This window comes from Sarcophilus harrisii, chromosome 1 (genome assembly GCF_902635505.1).
Source record: "Sarcophilus harrisii chromosome 1, mSarHar1.11, whole genome shotgun sequence".
Classification (NCBI taxonomy): domain Eukaryota; kingdom Metazoa; phylum Chordata; class Mammalia; order Dasyuromorphia; family Dasyuridae; genus Sarcophilus; species Sarcophilus harrisii.
In genome coordinates, this window is record NC_045426.1 from 685,450,824 (window position 1) to 685,467,157 (window position 16,334).

Consider the following 16,334-nt stretch of genomic DNA (forward strand, 5'->3'; position numbering starts at 1 on the left):
TCTCCCCTTTCCCCTTCCCTCCCAGATTAGAATCACACAACCATAAGCCCACACCTAGAAGGGACTTGGGAAGGACGGCTGCCCTCCCTCCTTACCCACTTTCTAGCTCAGGAACTTGAGGCGCAGGGAGGCTGAATAACTTGGTCACACAGTTCACAGCAGCAGATTTTGAGCCCGGGGCCTCTGGCCCCACTGCCTGGAGCTGTCTCTGGCATCTCTGTATCTGTGAGAAATATATATTATTTTCCACGTCTGCCGCTGTCCGCAGCCAGATATAAGCACAAAATGGGCTTCGGACGCCACATAGAGCTGTAGATGCTGACACAAGTGGATAGAGACTCGGATGTAGATGTAGCCACAGACATAGACACAGATCCCCCACTGAACGAAAGCTTCCCGAATGGACAGTGCCGAGTCTGGGGTCGGGAAGACTTGAGTCCAAATGCTGCTGGGTGACACTGGGCAAGTCATTTAGCCTCTCTGTTCCCTCCTCTGTAAAATGGGTATAAGAGCCCCTCCCTGTCAGGGAGTTGTGGGCCCCGGAGGAGACAACATGTTGTGAAGCCCTTTGCAGACTTTAAAGAGCCCCATGGCGTGATTTTAAGCTCCATGAGGGCCCAGAACATTTCGTCTGTGTTTCCGTCCTGGCTGCTGGCCGAGTGCTTTGTTTGCAGCAAGTGCTTAATAATTCTTTGGGTGGATTGGATGGATGGGAGAACCAGGCGGCCCGTGAAGGGCTTCCCCACTAAGGGCTGCCCCGCTGTGCACCCACCTGCCCCAGACCGTGTCACTCTCTCGGGGGCAGAGAGGCAATAGCACCTGCTTGGACCCCAGGACGCTGCCTTCGAAGGTCACGGTCCAGCCTGGTGGCGGGGGCATTCATGGGACGGGCTGCCTGTGTCCCATCACCCCCCACGGCCTCCCTGTGACTGACAGACGGCTCCGAACCCCGAGCCCCGACCTTTCCTGGTGCCTTTGGCGCATTCATCAATCAAGGGGAATTTTTTTTTGATCAACCAATTATGTATTAAGCCCTTACTCTGAGCCAGACAGAGAGAAAAGTGAAAATGGCCCCGCCCCCACAGAGCTCACAGTCTAAGGGAGAAGAAAACGTGGAGAAATGGGGATGGGGCCTGGCCTGGAGCCTGTAATTGCATAAGAGGATGCAGAGTGTGTCCTTTATTACTTATTACTTATTATATTACCATATATATATATATATATATATGATCCTTTATTTATAGAACAAATAGAAAGTGAATTTTTGTTGCCATCCTTGTTTTTGCGTTCCCCATGTTCCCCAGTGCAGCCTGTCCTCCTCTCCACCCTAGAGATCCGAGTGACAAAGAATAAGGGGGGAGAGAGGAACAGCAAAATTAAGCAGCAAAAATGCCCCAGCCTGCCAGGAGAGAATGAGCTCATCAGTCTGAGGGAGAGGCTCGTGCCATGTTAATGAGATGGCCACCAGTGTCCTAAGCTGAACCTCCCCAGCGGGCGGGCGGGGTCCCAGGCAGGCCCTTCTCCGGTGCCCTCGGCCTCCCCAGTGGGCCCGTCGCCTGGTCCCATCCCCCGGGACGGCAGAGGGACGGGGGCGGAGCCCAGGGCAGACATAAGTGACCAGTGGGTGCCGTTCCAGGACACCGACCTCCTGTCCCCTGGGATCCTGGTGAACAACACTCACTGCTCCGGGGGTGCCGGCGGCGGCTCTGGTGGCGGGGGAGGCAGTACTAGTGGCGGCAGCGGCGGCTCCAGCCTGGAGAGCAGCCGCCATCTGAGCCGAAGCAACATCGACATCCCCCGCAGCAACGGGGGCGAAGATCCCAAAAAGCAGTTTCCCAGAAAAAGGAGCGATTCGTCCACCTACGAGGTGGACACCATAAAACAGCATCAGGCCTTCCTCTCCAGGTAACGAGGGGCTGTGGATGTCACACCGGCACTGCTGGGGGGTAGGATGATGATCTGAGAGCTGTCCTCCTGTCACAGACTGGAAGAACTGGGGGGATTTTAAAGCCCAGGCTCCCCATTTTACAAATCAGGAAGCTGAGGCGTGGGGAGGTGGGCTGATTGTCCAAGGTCATCCAGCTGGGAGGTGGGCTTGCCTTCAGGGCCCCCTTTTGGGGAGAGCCTGGCAATCTGAGCCGGGACCAGCTGGGGCTGGGAAGGAAAGGGCCGGGGTTGGTTGTTGCTCTCTGGGCCCCGGCGTGGGCGGGAGCTCCAGGACTCAGCCTCTTCATGGGGTCTGACCTCCCCCGGCAGTCTGCACTCCAGCGTGTTGCGGAACGACCCCAACTCGCGTCGCTCGAGCAGCTCCACCATGCTGGATGGGACTGGGAGCTACGGGAAGTTTGAATTTGAGATCTCCGACTTCTTCCTCTTTGGCTCGCCCTTGGGGCTAGTGCTGGCCCTTAGGAAGACGGTCATCCCGGCCCTGGACGGTGAGTTCCCAGACCAGGAGAGCAGGCCTGGCTAGGAATGGGCCTCCGCTCCTCCAGCCTCCTCCTCGTGCCAAGGTCAAGGGCAAAAACCCACCAGGGGTGCCCCAGACCCTCTGTGGGGGATGGGCAAAAACCACCAAGGGTGCCCCAGATCCTCTGTGGGGGTTGGGCAAAAACCACCAGAGGTGCCCCAGACCCTCCGTGGGGGATGGGCAAAAACCGCCAGGGGTGCCCCAGACCCTCCGTGGGGATGGGCAAAAACTGCCAGGGGTGTCTCAGACCCTCCATGGGGGACAGACCTCCTCTCTTTACGCTTCAGGGTCTTCTTGCTCCGTGAAAATTAGGCTGGTTTCATGTTTCCCACCCCATTCTCCATTATAGCTGATCCAGATTTGCCCTATAACTAATTCAGATTCTGCCCTTCACCAGTGACATCTCTGCCCTTGCAGGAGTCTTGGGGGCTTGTCCCGGTGACCAGGGAGCCATGCAGAGTCAGCCCCCGTTCTCAGATTCTGAGCAGATAGAAGGAGCTTAAATTGAGAAAGGTCACAGGGAAAGGTCACCTTCCCCCCTTTCAGGGTTAGAATCAGCGACATCATCATTCCTAGTATTTTAATGATCACTCGCCCTCATCCCCTGCCAAGGCTGGGGTCCCCGGCACTGTGGGGACCGCTGCCCCAGGGGTGCCCGGGGAGGTCCTGAGCACTCGCAGCCAGTTATTTTTTCTAGTAAATTTATTTCTAACACACATTCATTCATAAACCATGTGGGAGAGAAAAATCAGAGCAAAAGGGGAAAACACGGGAGAGATTAAAAAACAACCAGAAAAAAGGCGTGACCACAGCACGTGCTGATTTCATTTGGTCTCCTTAGTTCTTTCTCTGGACGCGGACTCTGTCCAAGGTCTGTTTGGATCCCTGACCCTCTGAGCCTCTCATAGCTGATCCTCGCTGTTCCTGTGCAGAGTGTACTCCTGGTTCTGCTTGGTTGGCTCTGCATCAGTCCATGCAAATCCTGTCCATCCTCTGTAATGAGCTGGTCCTTTTTTACAGAATTGTCATTTATTAAGTCTTCGCCGTGCGCCAGGTAGATGTAAAAAACAAAAAAGGGCAAAAGCCAGGCCCTGAGCCGACGATCCAAAGAGAGGACTTAGCTGGGCTCGGGCCCACACGGAGGCCTTGGGAAGTTGGCGGTTCTGTGCCCATCGGGGAACTCTCTGCGGGGTCCCTGAGGATTCTCCGCCCCCCAGGTGTCTTCCCCTCCCACCCTGCCCTGCTCACCGAGCCTCTCGTGTTCCCTCTCCAGTCTTCCAGCTCCGGCCCGCCTGCCAGCAGGTCTATAACCTCTTCCACCCTGCGGATCCCTCGGCCTCCCGTCTGGAGCCTCTCTTGGAGAAGAGGTTCCATGCCCTGCCCCCTTTCAACATCCCCCGCTACCAGCGCTTCCCCCTGGGTGACGGCTGCTCCACCCTGCTGGGTAAGGGGCCCCTTTCTCTGTGGGGGCCAGGGCAGGCTCCCCCTGGGGGTCTCTGGTGGGTGGGTGTGGGCCTCCGGTGCCTTGGATCCCCCTCCTGACCCAGCCGTCCGGCCCCCAACTGTGGGCCTCTGTTTCCCTTGTTTGGGGCACTCAGCACTGTTTCCTGGGGACAGGCCCGGGAGGACCCACAGGCCGGGTGTTACTCCCCTTCTCTTTCCAACCTTTATCCCTGGGCTCAGCAAGGCCCGGCTCTGACAGGAGACCCCAGGGCAGGATGGAGGTGGGGGGGGGGAGGAAGGAGGGGGGGAGCCTGTGTCAGGGGGAAGGAGAAGAGGAGGAGGGGTGGTGGATCCTTAATAAATAACCCAGCTTCTGAGACCCATGGAGAGGGAGACTAGGGGCAAGAGGAACTCCATCCCTCTTCGGGCCTTACACCAGAGGCTCGTGGCCTTCCTGCCAAGCCGCTGACCAGCAGCCTCTGTGCAGAGAGCCAGGATGCAGAGGCAGGAGTCCTCCCTTGTCGGCTGTCAGCTTCCTCCCCAGGCCGGGGCCTGGGGGTACGAGGGGCAGCCCAGGAAAACGCCATATGGCTAGTGAGAAGCTCTTAAGACCCCCGGGCTCTGGGAGCGGCCGAGCTCGAGCCCCTGCGGCCCCCACGCTCCGGAGCTCTGTGTGTGTCCGTTGTGTGTCCAGAGCCGGTGCCGGCCTGGGTCCCTCATCCGCCTGCGGGCAGCGTCCAGTCCTCGTGCCGTGTGTCTGGGCCCGGCGGGGGTCCGCCCCTGTTTTGTTCTTTTTTCCCGTCTGCCGGGAAGTCAGCAACCCGGCCCCCGGAGGCGGGGCCCCCTAGACCGAGGGCCCCTGGGCCCATCCCGTTCCCGGCGGGCCCAGGGGGCTCAGGGATTTGGCGGGGTTTTGTTGCTCCCTCCCCCCCCCTGCTTTTGTGAGCGGGCCCGGGGCCCTGGGGAAAAGGCCCGGCTTCCCCGGGCCCGACCCCCCAAGGGAGGCCGGTCCGCCCCCCCCGGGGAAAGGGCTCGGGACCCTGGCCGGGGAGGTAAAGGCTTTCCCCCGGTGGTTGGGGGGGGGCCCCAAACTGGGGGGGGCCCTGGGTCGAATCCACCCAGGGGGGCCTTTGTGACCCCAAAGTTGTAGCCCCAGCCTAGCCCCTCGGAAAAGGGGATGTTTAAAGCCCTCCCCCCCAAAAGAAAGGCGTGGGGTGGAAACCTACGACAAAGGGTCGGATCCCTGGCCAGAGGGGGGTGGGGGAAAGGGGGTTGGGCCCCCCACTGCCCCCACCGGGGAGGGTTAGGCTCCCGGGGGCCCTGGGGGGGGGGGGCTCCAAATTTCCCGGGGCCCCCCTTGGTCTTCCCCCCACCCACGAAGGGGGTGGGTTAAGTTAACCGCCTCCCCCATTTAATACCCCCACCTGGCCCAGGGCCCCGGCCCCTGCCGGGTGTCCCCCCAGACTCCCGGGCCCCCGGCCCCCCGGGTCCCCCCAAAATTTTCTTTTCCCTTTCCCCTTTTTTTTTCTTTTCTCCCTTTTTTTTTCCTTTTTTCCCCCTCTTCCCTTTCTTTTCCCCCTTTCCCTCCTTTTCCCTTTTTCCCCTTTCCCTCTTCCTTCCTTCTTTTTTCTTCCCCCCTCCCCCTTCCCCTTTCCTTTCCTCCCTTTTCTCCCCTTTTCTTTTTCCTTTCTGTTTTTATCTTGCCTCCCTCTTTCCCCCTTCCTCCTTTCTCCTTCCCCTCCCTCCCTTCTTCCTTCCCCCTTTTTTCCCCCCTCTCCTCCCTCCCCCCCCCTCCTCCTTTGACCGAGACCCATTCCTTCCTTGGCTCCTTCTCCAGGCTTGGACCCTTCCTGCCTCTCCTCCCCGCTCTTTGGGCCAAAGAGCCCTTCCTGCCCCGTCCCCAAAGGCGTCCTCACTGAGGACTGGGAGGGGGGACTGAGGGTCTCCTGGGGAGAAGTCTAGAGCCCCCTCCCTCTGCCCCGGAGCCCTTGCCTTAGCTCGGGGTTCTCTGGGCCACAGACTGAGACACTGGGGAGACAGCATGGGCCAAAGGGCCTGTAGGCAACTGGCCATAAGCTTGGAGCAGGGGATGGTGGCTTGGGGGGGGGGGGGCCCTGACCCAGCCCCCCCCCCTGCCCGGCTTAATGCAGATTGTTGGGAGAAGGGCCCCGGTCTCCAGCCCGGGTGTGCCCTGGGGCCGGGTCAGCCAGCACTTATGCCCCCAGGCCCTCCCCCTCATGGCTGGGACATGGCTCCATTATTAGAAGGCAGTAGGGGCTGAGGGGAAGTCACTTGGCAAGACAAGTCCTTAGGAAAAAGGGGAACATGCTTCTCAGGGGCATCTCTGCCTGGCCCAGTGGGGCCTGTGGGGTTAGAATGGGGGAGGGAGTCAGCCCCCGGGCCAGCTCCTCCAGCCTCCCTTCCTCCCTAGAGCTGAGGGGCCGGGGGGCTCCCAAATCGCTGATCCCCAGTCTCTCCCTGGGGTTTCAGAGGGGCCTGAGCAGCCAGTCACATTCAGGAGGGGGAACATGGCTGGGAAGGGTTAGAGACGGGATTTGAACACAGGCCACGCTGTGTCAGCCCCGAGGGACATGTGTGTGCAGATAAGGAAGCTGGCAAGCCGGGCATCCTTCTTACTTCCCATCCCAGGCTCTCTAGTTCCCCTGAAACGGGTCCTTCCACACGGATCCAAAAAACCCAGGGAGCCCTTCTCCCCGCCCCTTCCCCTTTCCCAGTTGTGCTCGTCTGTGGCTGCTTGGACCAGGGTGTTCATCAGTGAGGGTGCTCCCGGCATGGAGCCCCCTCCATATTGATGGGTAACTCTTCATTAACTTACCATCCTCGTGAGTTGCCTGGGGCTCCGAGCCAGTGTCCAAGGTCAGGCAGGCAGAAAGGAGGAGAGGAGCCCCTTGGGACCCCCGCCAACGGCCACCAGCCCCAGAGCAGGGTCAGCCTGCCGTCCACCACGCCATTAAGACCCCTCCTTCCCAAAGGAGGCGCGAGGACGGGGCAGGGGGCAGATCCCCTTGCTGAGGGGCCTTTCATCCTCTCCCCAGCCTGTCGCCCCCCCCCCCCCCAGCTTGGTTTCCTCTTGTCCTCTTCGCCCTCCTGGCTCCCATTTCTTCTCAGGCCTCTCTTCTCTTCTTCTCGATTCACGGACGCACCTGGCCCCGGCTGCCCTCTCTTTAGCCCGGGCCTTTGACTTGGCTCTGACGCTGCGGAGGCTGGTTCTTTCTCCCGCCTCTCTCTCGCCTCTCAGGGGGGTGTGCGGGCTGCCTGACCGGCGCAGGAGTCCAAGAGGTCAGAGAAGGTCCGACTGACTCGTGGCTCTGTTTTGTGCAGCGGACGTCATCCAGTCCCACAATGCCGTCTTCATGGAGAACGCTTCCCCGTCCTCTCCCGGCACGGCCCCCAGCTTCCGGGGCTTCCGCCGGGCCAGCGAGGTCAGCATCACAAGCCAGGTTTCCGGCATGGCTGACAGCTACACTGCCTCCAACATCGCCAACAGTAAGTGGGGCTTGGGGCCCCAGGGCCCCTCATCCTTCCTTTCTCTTCTGGGCTGGAGGGTGGGAAAAGGAGCTCAGCCCAAGGCCTTCCCTGGACTTGTAACTTGGCCCCTCTGGCCTGGCCTGGAGTCAGGACTGCCCAGCCCCCCCTCCTCCTGGGGGACTCTGGGAGCAAAGCGCTTGGGGAGACCCACACATCCCTCGGGGGGAAGGGAGGAAGAAAGGCCCCGACTTGGAGATGCTGTGAGGGATGGCGGCCGGACGTTCAGCCCCGTACCTCAGGGAGAGAAATGGGGGCCACTGAGAACTGTCCCTTCACACTTCCTGAGGATTAGGTCTCTCCAGCAGAATGTAAACTCCCAGCAGGAAGAGCTAGCATGTTTTCTTTTTCCCTTTTTTTTTTTTTTTGGCTCTTGTGTCCTCAGAGTCTAATGCCATGTCTCTTGAATTGAGGGAGAAAGCCGCCACTGAGGCATCCTCCACAGCCCCAGTCTGCCTGTGCTAGCCAGTGAGCAGCAGGGCTTGATCAGCCTCACTGGGGTCTCTAGAAGGGCAAACTCATGGAGTGGGGAGGGGGTGAGAGGCAGAGGATGAAACAGCCCCACGTGGTGGGGAAGGGAGTCCCTAAATCTGAGATTAAAGCTGGCCCGAGGAAGAGAGAGTGTCCCTCCTAGCTGCCGGCGGGATCCAGAGACCTCGAGTGTTCCATCCAGGAGGATTTATTAAGCATCTCCTTAAGTCAAAAAAGACTCCCTCCCCTCAACAAACTTACTTTCACTCAGGGGAAATAATAGGCACGAATATACTGCTGAAGAAAACACATAGGGGCGGCTAAGTGGGACAGTGGAGAGAGCACCAGCCCTGAAGTCAGGAGGACCTCAGTGCAGATGTGGCCTCAGACACTTAAATGTTTCCTGGCTGTGTGACTGGCAAGTCCCTTAACCCCAATTGCCTCAGCCAAAAAAAAAAAAAAGGAAGAAACAAGGAAACAAAGAAAAAGAAAGAAAAGAAAACACATACAAAGTAAAATTAAAACAGTTCCTCCCCTCAGGGAGCTTATAGTCTTCTGAAACAGTAGAAATAGAGAATAAAAGCAAAGCAGATTCAGGCAGGAAGGAGAAGTTATGAATTCCATTTTTAACCGTGTTCAGTTTGAAGGTGGAAATCCCAGGGAGAGATTGGAGATAAGGGCGAGAGCCCTTCGCATTGGGGTCAGTAACTGATGAGAGGGTGATAGAAATTGCCAAGGAAGAGAATGGGAAAAGGAGAGGAGAAGAAAGTAAAAGTCGGGGCCAGGGGAGATGTCCATGCTCAGGAGATGCAGGAGGAAGACTTCTCAGAAGAGATGGGAAGAATCAGAGAATTAGGAAGAAAACCTTTAGAATCCACCGTCATGGGTACCAGAGAAGGAGAAAAGTCAACAGTGTTGAGAAATTGCTGGGAGACTGAAGAAAAGATGGCTGGATTTAGGGAGGAGGGAGTCTCTAGTGACCTTGGAGAGAGTTCTTTAACCAGAGCCCACTGGGAATGCAAAGCCAGTCCAGGGGCTGAGGAGCTGAGTGGACAGAGATTAAGTAGAGGTATGGACATGGCTAACCTTTTCTCCAAGCATAGCTATGAATGCAAGGGGAAGAGTCGTTAGCCCAAGGTGGCTGGGGAAGGAGTTTAAGGGTAAGGGAGGCCTGTAGGCCCTGAAAATCCCCACTTTGGTTTGTCACAGGCAGGATCCTTCCAGCTACTTGGAGCTGTCTGAGTGTTTTCAGTCACAATAGACCGGAGGATCACAGGACTAGGGAAAAAACTTGGAGGTCCTCCAGATAAGGAAACTGAGACCTAGAAAATGAGTTGCCCAACTTTACACCGGGAGAAGGGACAGAGCCAGGATGCTCTGGGCCACTTTCCCCTGGCCTTGAGCACATTGTTGGATCAGCCTCCCATGCCCAGGGCTCAGGGTCTGGCAAAGTGCCTGACAAATAATGTGCGTTTAAGAAATGCCAGTTAGTTGGTTAGTTATCAGTTGGAGGGAGGGACAGAAGGAAGAAAGGAGAAAAAGAGAGAGAAAGAAAGGGAGGGGAGGAGAGAAAGAAAGGAGGGAAAAGGAAGGAAGGAAGGAAATGGAAAGAAGGAAGAAAGAAATAGGAAGGAAAAGGAAGAAAGAAATAGGAAGGAAGGATGAAGGGAAAAAAGAAATAGAAAGGAAAGAAAAGGAAGAAAGAAATAGGAAGGAAGAAAATAGGAAGAAAGGGAAGAAGAAAATAGGAAGGAAGAAATAGGAAGGGAAGGGAAGAAAGAAATAGGAAGGAGGGAAGAAAAATAGGAAGGAAAGGGGAGAAGAAAGTAGGAAGGAAGGAATAATAGGAAGGGAAGGGAAGAAAAATAGGAGAAAGAGAAGAAAGGAATAGGAAGGAAGAAAAATAAAAGCAAGGAAGAAGGAAAGGAAAAAAAAGATAGGAAGAAAGGAAGAAAAAAATAGAAAAGGAGAATAGAAAAAGAAGGGAGAGAGATAAGAGAAAGAAAAGAAGGAAGAGAGGAAGGCAGGAAGGCAAGAAAGAGAAAGAAAAGAAAGAAAAAAAGACAATTCCACTCTCAGCCTCAGCCCAGAATTTGGAAAGGAGCTCTGCTGGGAGGAAATGGAGTCCGGCAGGGGAGTCCCCGGTCTGGGGGACTGGGGCTGGCTGTGGGGCGGTGCCGGGCCTTAGCCTTCTGTCCCGCTCTCCTCTGGGGGGAGGGGACCAGGCTCCGGGGTCTCCCGCGCCCGCCTGCAGGTGTTAATGAGCTTGTTATTGTTTTTATTCCTTAGAGACCCCACCGGCCCTGAGTCACACCCCCAGTGTCAGGCGCCTGTCCCTGCTTGCCCTCCCCCAGCACCCCCCCGCCACCCTGGGGCCCCAGAGACCCAGGCCTCAGCCGGGGGAGCTGCCCCTCAGCCATGTCAGGGAGAGGCTGGCGGGGGACCTGAGTCCGAGCCTGGACCGAGTCCCCAATCTGGACATCGGAGAAGGTATTGTAGGGAGGGCAGCCTCTGCCTTCGCCCTCCCCCCAGACGCTCTCTACTGTCATTTCTGGGCACTTTCACTCCCTCACTCCTCCCCCACCTGGACAGGAGCCAGTTAGGGTCACTTCCCAGAGAGCTGGGGTGGGTGGCTCCCTGCTTGGGGTCATGGGGACCTAAAGACTGACCGGGCTCTGCCTGTGCGGGGGATGGGCCGAGGCTCTGGGTCTGGGTGCGGCCGAGATGCCGGCTCTCCCTGCCCCCCCCCCCCCCAGTCCCCTAGGCTGCTTTCCTGGGTGTTCGGGTGGCTTAGCCTGGGCCCACGCGGGGCGGGAGATGCCCTGGGGGGGGGGGGGGGGGGGCCCCCCGGGGGGGGGAAGACCCCCGCCCCCCGGGGCCCCGGGCCGGGGGGGGGGGCCCCCCCCCCCCCCCGGGCGGGGGGGGGGGGGGGGGACCACGGCGGCCAAGGAGCTGGGCGGCCGGCCTGCGGGAGTCGCCCTGAGCTCAGCTCCGTCAGCGGGGGCTTTGCCAGCCCTGAGGGGCGGCGAGGGCCCCCGGGGAGCCAGGGAAAGAGGGGCTCGGGAGTGGAGGAGTGAACCCACAGCGCATGTTCAAGCGTTTGACAGTCTGGGGGAGGGATGCGGCTCAAGCCTCTGCTTGGCCCTGCAAACACACCTGGAAGGGGAGAATTAGTGATGAGATTCAGGTTAGCCCCAAACAGCTTTGTCTGGGTCAGGTGTCCTAAGGCAGAGAGGGCCCAGCACCCTCTACAGCATCCCTACAGCGCCACCTCACAGTGCCCTCTACAGCATCTCCACAGCATCCCCCACAGTGCCCCCTCACAGCGCCCTCTCACAGAGCCTCCTACAGCATCCCCTCACAGCACCCTCTACAGCATCCCCTACAGCATCCCCACAGCGCCACCTCACAGCGCCCTCTACAGCATCCCCCACAGCACCCCCCTCACAGCGCCCTCTACAGCATCCCCCACAGTGCCCCCTCACAGCATCCCCCACAGCGCCCTCTACAGCATCCCCCACAGCACCCCCCTCACAGCGCCCTCTACAGCATCCCCACAGCGCCACCTCACAGCGCCCTCTACAGCATCCCCACAGTGCCACCTCACAGCGCCCTCTACAGCATCCCCACAGCACCCCCCTCACAGCGCCCTCTACAGCATCCCCCACAGTGCCCCTCACAGCATCTCCCCACCCTCTACAGCATCCCCCACACACCCCCTCACAGCGCCCTCTACAGCATCCCCACAGCGCCACCTCACAGTGCCCTTTACAGCATCCCCCACAGCGCCCCCTACAGCATCCCCCACAGCGCCCCCTCACAGCGCCCTCTCACAGAGCCTCCTACAGCATTCTCAGCGCCTCTAGCAACTACTACACAGGCCCCCACTGGCCCCAAGCCTCCTGCCTCTGCCTCTCCTAGGGCCTGCCCAGCCCTCCCCTAGAGCTTTTATTCTCCCTGCTGATGGCATGCCTTTATCCACTATAGGAGGCCATCTGTGGCCGGTGGGAGGGGCCGGAGAGCCCCGAATCTGAATCGAACTGTCACCCCACAGCATCTCCCTGGTTGCTGAGGGTTCAGCGCCTGCCTGGGAGTCTCGCCACTTCTGAGGCGGCCGGGGCAAGTGGTGTCCCCACTTCACGGATGAGGAAACTGAGTCACAGAAAGCTCGCCGCCGCTGTCACAGAGCACTCGGGTCCCCTGGCACTGGGCACCGCCCCCTGTGGCTGTCACCGAAGCTCTTCTGGCACTCTCCTCTCCCCCCCCCCCCTTCCTGCTTGGGGCTAGGCCCTTCAGCTAAGAAGCCCAGAGGGTCCGGGGAGACACGGCAGCCCCTCCCCCCGAAGCCGGGCCTGCTCCTCTGACCCACTCTCTGGTCTGGAGGGACATTCAGGACCGACTGGGGCCCGGAAATGCGGCCTCCTGCCTAGAAACTGCAGGGGCCGGACCGAGCGAGGCGGGGCCTCCTCCTTTCTTCTCTGTGTCCGTCTCTCTCCAGTTTTTCCAGGTCTGTCTCCATTTCTCTTTCTGTTATCTGTCTCTTTTTTCATTTTTTCCCTCTCCTTCCTTCTCCCTCACTCTCTGTTGCTCTCTTTTTCCTACTCTCTCTCACTTTTCTCTCTTCTCTCATCCCTCTTGTCTCTGTCTCCATTTGTCTTGTCTTTCTGTTTCTGCTTCTCTATCTCTGTCTCTCTCACACACACACACACACCCTCTCCTGTCCTTTTCTCCCTTTTTTCCCTCTCCTTCCTTCTCCCTCACTGTTCCTCCTACTCTCTCTCACTTTTCTCTCTCCTTCTCTGTCTCTCTCTGTCTCTTTGTTCTCCCTTTTTTCCCTTTCCTTCCTTCTCCCTCACTGTTCCTCTTGTTTTCCTGCTCTGTCTCACTTTTCTCTCTTCTCTCATCTCTTGTCTCTCATCAAGCCTTTTCTCCCACCAGTTGCTGCCAAATGGTGGGGAACCAAGCGCATCGACTACGCCCTGTACTGCCCAGACGCCCTCACTGCTTTCCCCACCGTGGCTCTCCCCCACCTCTTCCACGCCAGCTACTGGGAATCCACTGACGTGGTCTCCTTCCTGCTGAGACAGGTGAGTCCCCTCGGGCCTCCGGCCTGGGGCCCCTTGCCAGGGGGCAGGGAGCAGGCCGGAGTTGCCGGCCCGGAAGTCCTTCCCCCCCCTCACTGCTCCGTCTGCCCCCAGATCATGAGGCATGAGAACGCCAGCATCTTGGAGCTGGACGGCAAGGAGGTGTCCGTGTTCACGCCCTCGAAGCCCCGGGAAAAGTGGCAGAGGAAAAGAACTCATGTGAAGCTGCGGGTGAGCTGCTGGGGGACGTGGGCCCAGCCACCTGGAGGGAGGCCATTTCTCAGAATTGTACCTTAAGTGCACAGAACAAAGAGCACTCCCCCAAAAAATTTTCAGACTAGTGGGGGTCTGTGGACCCCAGATTAACAAATGCCAGTCCAGAGCACTGCCCGGCCCCCGAGAGGGTAAGACAGACCAGACAAACTGTGGACGTTGCGATGGAGGCTGGTAACGGATGCCTGAGGTGGGAGTCCCAGATCTGGATTCAAATTCAGTCTCCGATGCTTAGGACCTCTGCCGGCTTCGGCCCCCGTTTCCTCATCTCCGACCTTCGATGGGGTCTCTCCGGCCCAAGCTCACCGGGGATTCCTCACCAGGGCCTCCTCTGACTCCCATGTTTCCTCCCCCAGAACGTCACGGCTAATCACAGGATCAACGATGCCGTGGCCAATGAGGAAGGCCCTCAGACCCTGTCAGGCAGGTTCATGTACGGGCCCTTAGACATGGTCACCCTGACAGGGGAGAAGGTAAGTGGGGCAGGGAGGCTGAGGGCACGGGCGGGGGGCCCTCGGGACTGAGGGGGAGCCTGGCAGCATGGGAGAGACCTTTAGAGCTGGCACACAGTGGGCACTTAATAAGTGCTTGCTGACTGCTCTAGTCTCCCCTCTCCCAGTGTAGGGCTCCAATACCCTCACTGACAGACGGCCGCCCAGATTCTGCCCTCAGTGGGCCTGAGCTGGAAATGGCCAGCTTGAGTCCTTCCCCTCCGAGGCCTCGGTTTCTGCAGCTGCCGAAGCAGGAGGTGGTCCTAGAGGGGCTCTCTGTGCCTCAGTTTCCCATTATAGAAAATGGCTAGATGACCAGCTCCTGGGGCAGCCCGTCCTCAGGTAGAGCTCTTGGACCCACTGAGCTGGAGTCTGGCTCCCAGCATCCCTCAGCCCAAGCATCTACTGCCAGGTGTGGGGAGGGCAATACGGCTCGGTGCCCAAGTAAGCCCAGCCAGGGTGGCGGGCCCGGGCACAGAGGCTGCCCTGAGGCCCAGGGAGGGCGCCCCTTCCCCCTCCCCCCCCCCTTTTGTCAGCCCAGGACCAGCCAGAGAGTCCCTGAAGGGCAGCGGTCCTGGGAGGGGCAGCCCGGATGGGGGAGGGGAATCCAGGCTCAGGCAAAGTGGCAAAAATCACCAACGGCTCAAGCGTTTATTAGTCAATGAGGCACTGAGCTAAATGTGGGGGGTGGGGAGAGGAGACAGAGGCAGGAGAGACAGAGACAGAGAAAGAGGAGAGAGACAGAGACAGAAGAGACAGAGAGAGAGAGGAGAGAGACAGAAGAGACGGAGAGAAAGAGGAGAAAGACAGAGACAGGAGAGAAAGAGAGAGAAGAGACAGAGGAGAGAGGCAAAGAGGAGAGAGAGGTGAGAGAGAGGAAAGAGAAAGAGCGAGAGAGATGAAAGGACGATAGGGAGGTAGGTAAAAAGAAGACTTAGTAGGGCTTATGACACGCCAGACACCCTAGATCAAATACAAGCCAATAGAGTCTCTGCCTCTACAAGCTAATGATGTCGTGAAGGGAAGGAAGAGCGTGGAAAGGGATTCAAACTCGGTCCACACAGAGGGGATGGTCGAAGGCGGCCTCAGAGGGGAAAGGAAGCGGCAGCTGGGGAAGCCGAGGACTTAGCGAGGATCGGGGGTGTTTGGGGGGTGCACCACAGTCTGGGGGGATGGGGGAGAGCGGGGATGGGGCCAGCAGCAGAGCAGGGACCTCCTCCTGGGCGTCAGCCCTACTGTGCGGGAAGTCCCTGCCGTTGAGGTTCCGGGGACCAGGGTTTAGGGCGGAGGCTGTGGGGCCGTCCTGTCCCAGGGAGGCTCTCAGCTGCCCCTCCCCCCCAGGTGGACATCCACATCATGACTCAGCCGCCGTCCGGGGAGTGGGTCCACTTTGACACACTCGTCACCAACAGCAGCGGGCGCGTCTCCTACACCATCCCCGAGGAGCAGCGTCTGGGCGTCGGGGTCTACCCCATCAAGATGGTGGTCAGGTGGGGAAGGGCTTCTGCTCGGAGCCCGGGGCTGGGGAGGGTGGGGCAGGGCACCAGCGGCCCCCTCCTGTGGGAGCCCAAGGACAGGAGGGAGAGCTTCATTGCCTCCCGGCTGGATTTGGGGATTGCTTTCTTCCTGTGGGACATGGGGCCAGTGTAACCAAATGGCCTCCACAATCCCCTACTCTGGGCCCCGATTCCTCCTCTGGGAACACAGATGGTCTCCCCAGGACCCTGAGATCCGTCTCTCTGGTCTCTGTGGCGGGAAGGGCTCCCACTTTTTGTCAGGAGAGTCTGCAGCCCCAGGACAGCTGGGGGGGAGGGAGGCAGGCTGAGAATGGGGAGATCCGAGGAGGGCCCCCAAGGATGAGGCCCTGGGAAGACCTCGTCGGAACCCAGGGCCACCTGGCTTTGGCCGAGGGAGGTGGCCCTTCCTGGGCTTGATGACTCCTCCCAACAGGGGGGACCACACGTTCGCAGACAGCTACATCACCGTCCTGCCCAAGGGGACCGAGTTTGTGGTCTTCAGCATCGACGGCTCCTTCGCCGCCAGCGTCTCCATCATGGGCAGTGACCCCAAGGTGCGGGCAGGTGCTGTGGATGTAGTAAGGTGAGCCGGGGACCGGGGGCCCCCCTTCCCTCTTCAGCTGACCACTTCACACCCCTGGGGGGTGACTCCGCAGGAGGGAAGGCCGGGGCCCTCCCCGAGTCCGTCATCCAGCTCTTGCTGAAACTTGACGGCCAATTTATGCTTAAAGTTGGAGCTTTTTTACATTCACAGATCAGTTGAGTTTATGACTTACATACTTAGAGATACAAGATTTTATTCGTCACAGAGTTTATATTCTAGAGATAGAGCCATGACTATCTAACTAAGTAAGTGGACAGAGCCTGGACCCGTGACTTTATTGCTCTGGAAACTTCCCTCCCCCAGCTCCCCTCGCTGCTTCTCTATTGTCCCCTGAGTGGGGTCACCAGGAGTCGGATAGGGCCGGAGCAAGTGGCCGGCAACAAGGGCCGCTCACTTAGCCTGAGCTCGGAGGGCGAGGAGGACTGTAGGCCCCGGGGC

The 16,334-nt window shown here is 58.9% G+C and overlaps 1 protein-coding gene across 1 annotated transcript in view; it reads left to right on the forward strand.

Moving 5' to 3' along the window:
* PITPNM2 (phosphatidylinositol transfer protein membrane associated 2) overlaps positions 1–16,334 on the forward strand; it is a 252,399-nt gene that overhangs the window by 227,886 nt on the left and 8,179 nt on the right. The window contains exons 16-25 of the mRNA XM_031948474.1: positions 1,637–1,905; positions 2,257–2,435; positions 3,741–3,911; positions 7,253–7,417; positions 10,217–10,417; positions 12,866–13,014; positions 13,126–13,242; positions 13,641–13,757; positions 15,117–15,265; positions 15,726–15,875. Of these exons, the coding sequence (XP_031804334.1) occupies positions 1,637–1,905; positions 2,257–2,435; positions 3,741–3,911; positions 7,253–7,417; positions 10,217–10,417; positions 12,866–13,014; positions 13,126–13,242; positions 13,641–13,757; positions 15,117–15,265; positions 15,726–15,875 (1,667 nt within the window). The remainder of the gene's footprint in view (positions 1–1,636; positions 1,906–2,256; positions 2,436–3,740; positions 3,912–7,252; positions 7,418–10,216; positions 10,418–12,865; positions 13,015–13,125; positions 13,243–13,640; positions 13,758–15,116; positions 15,266–15,725; positions 15,876–16,334) is intronic.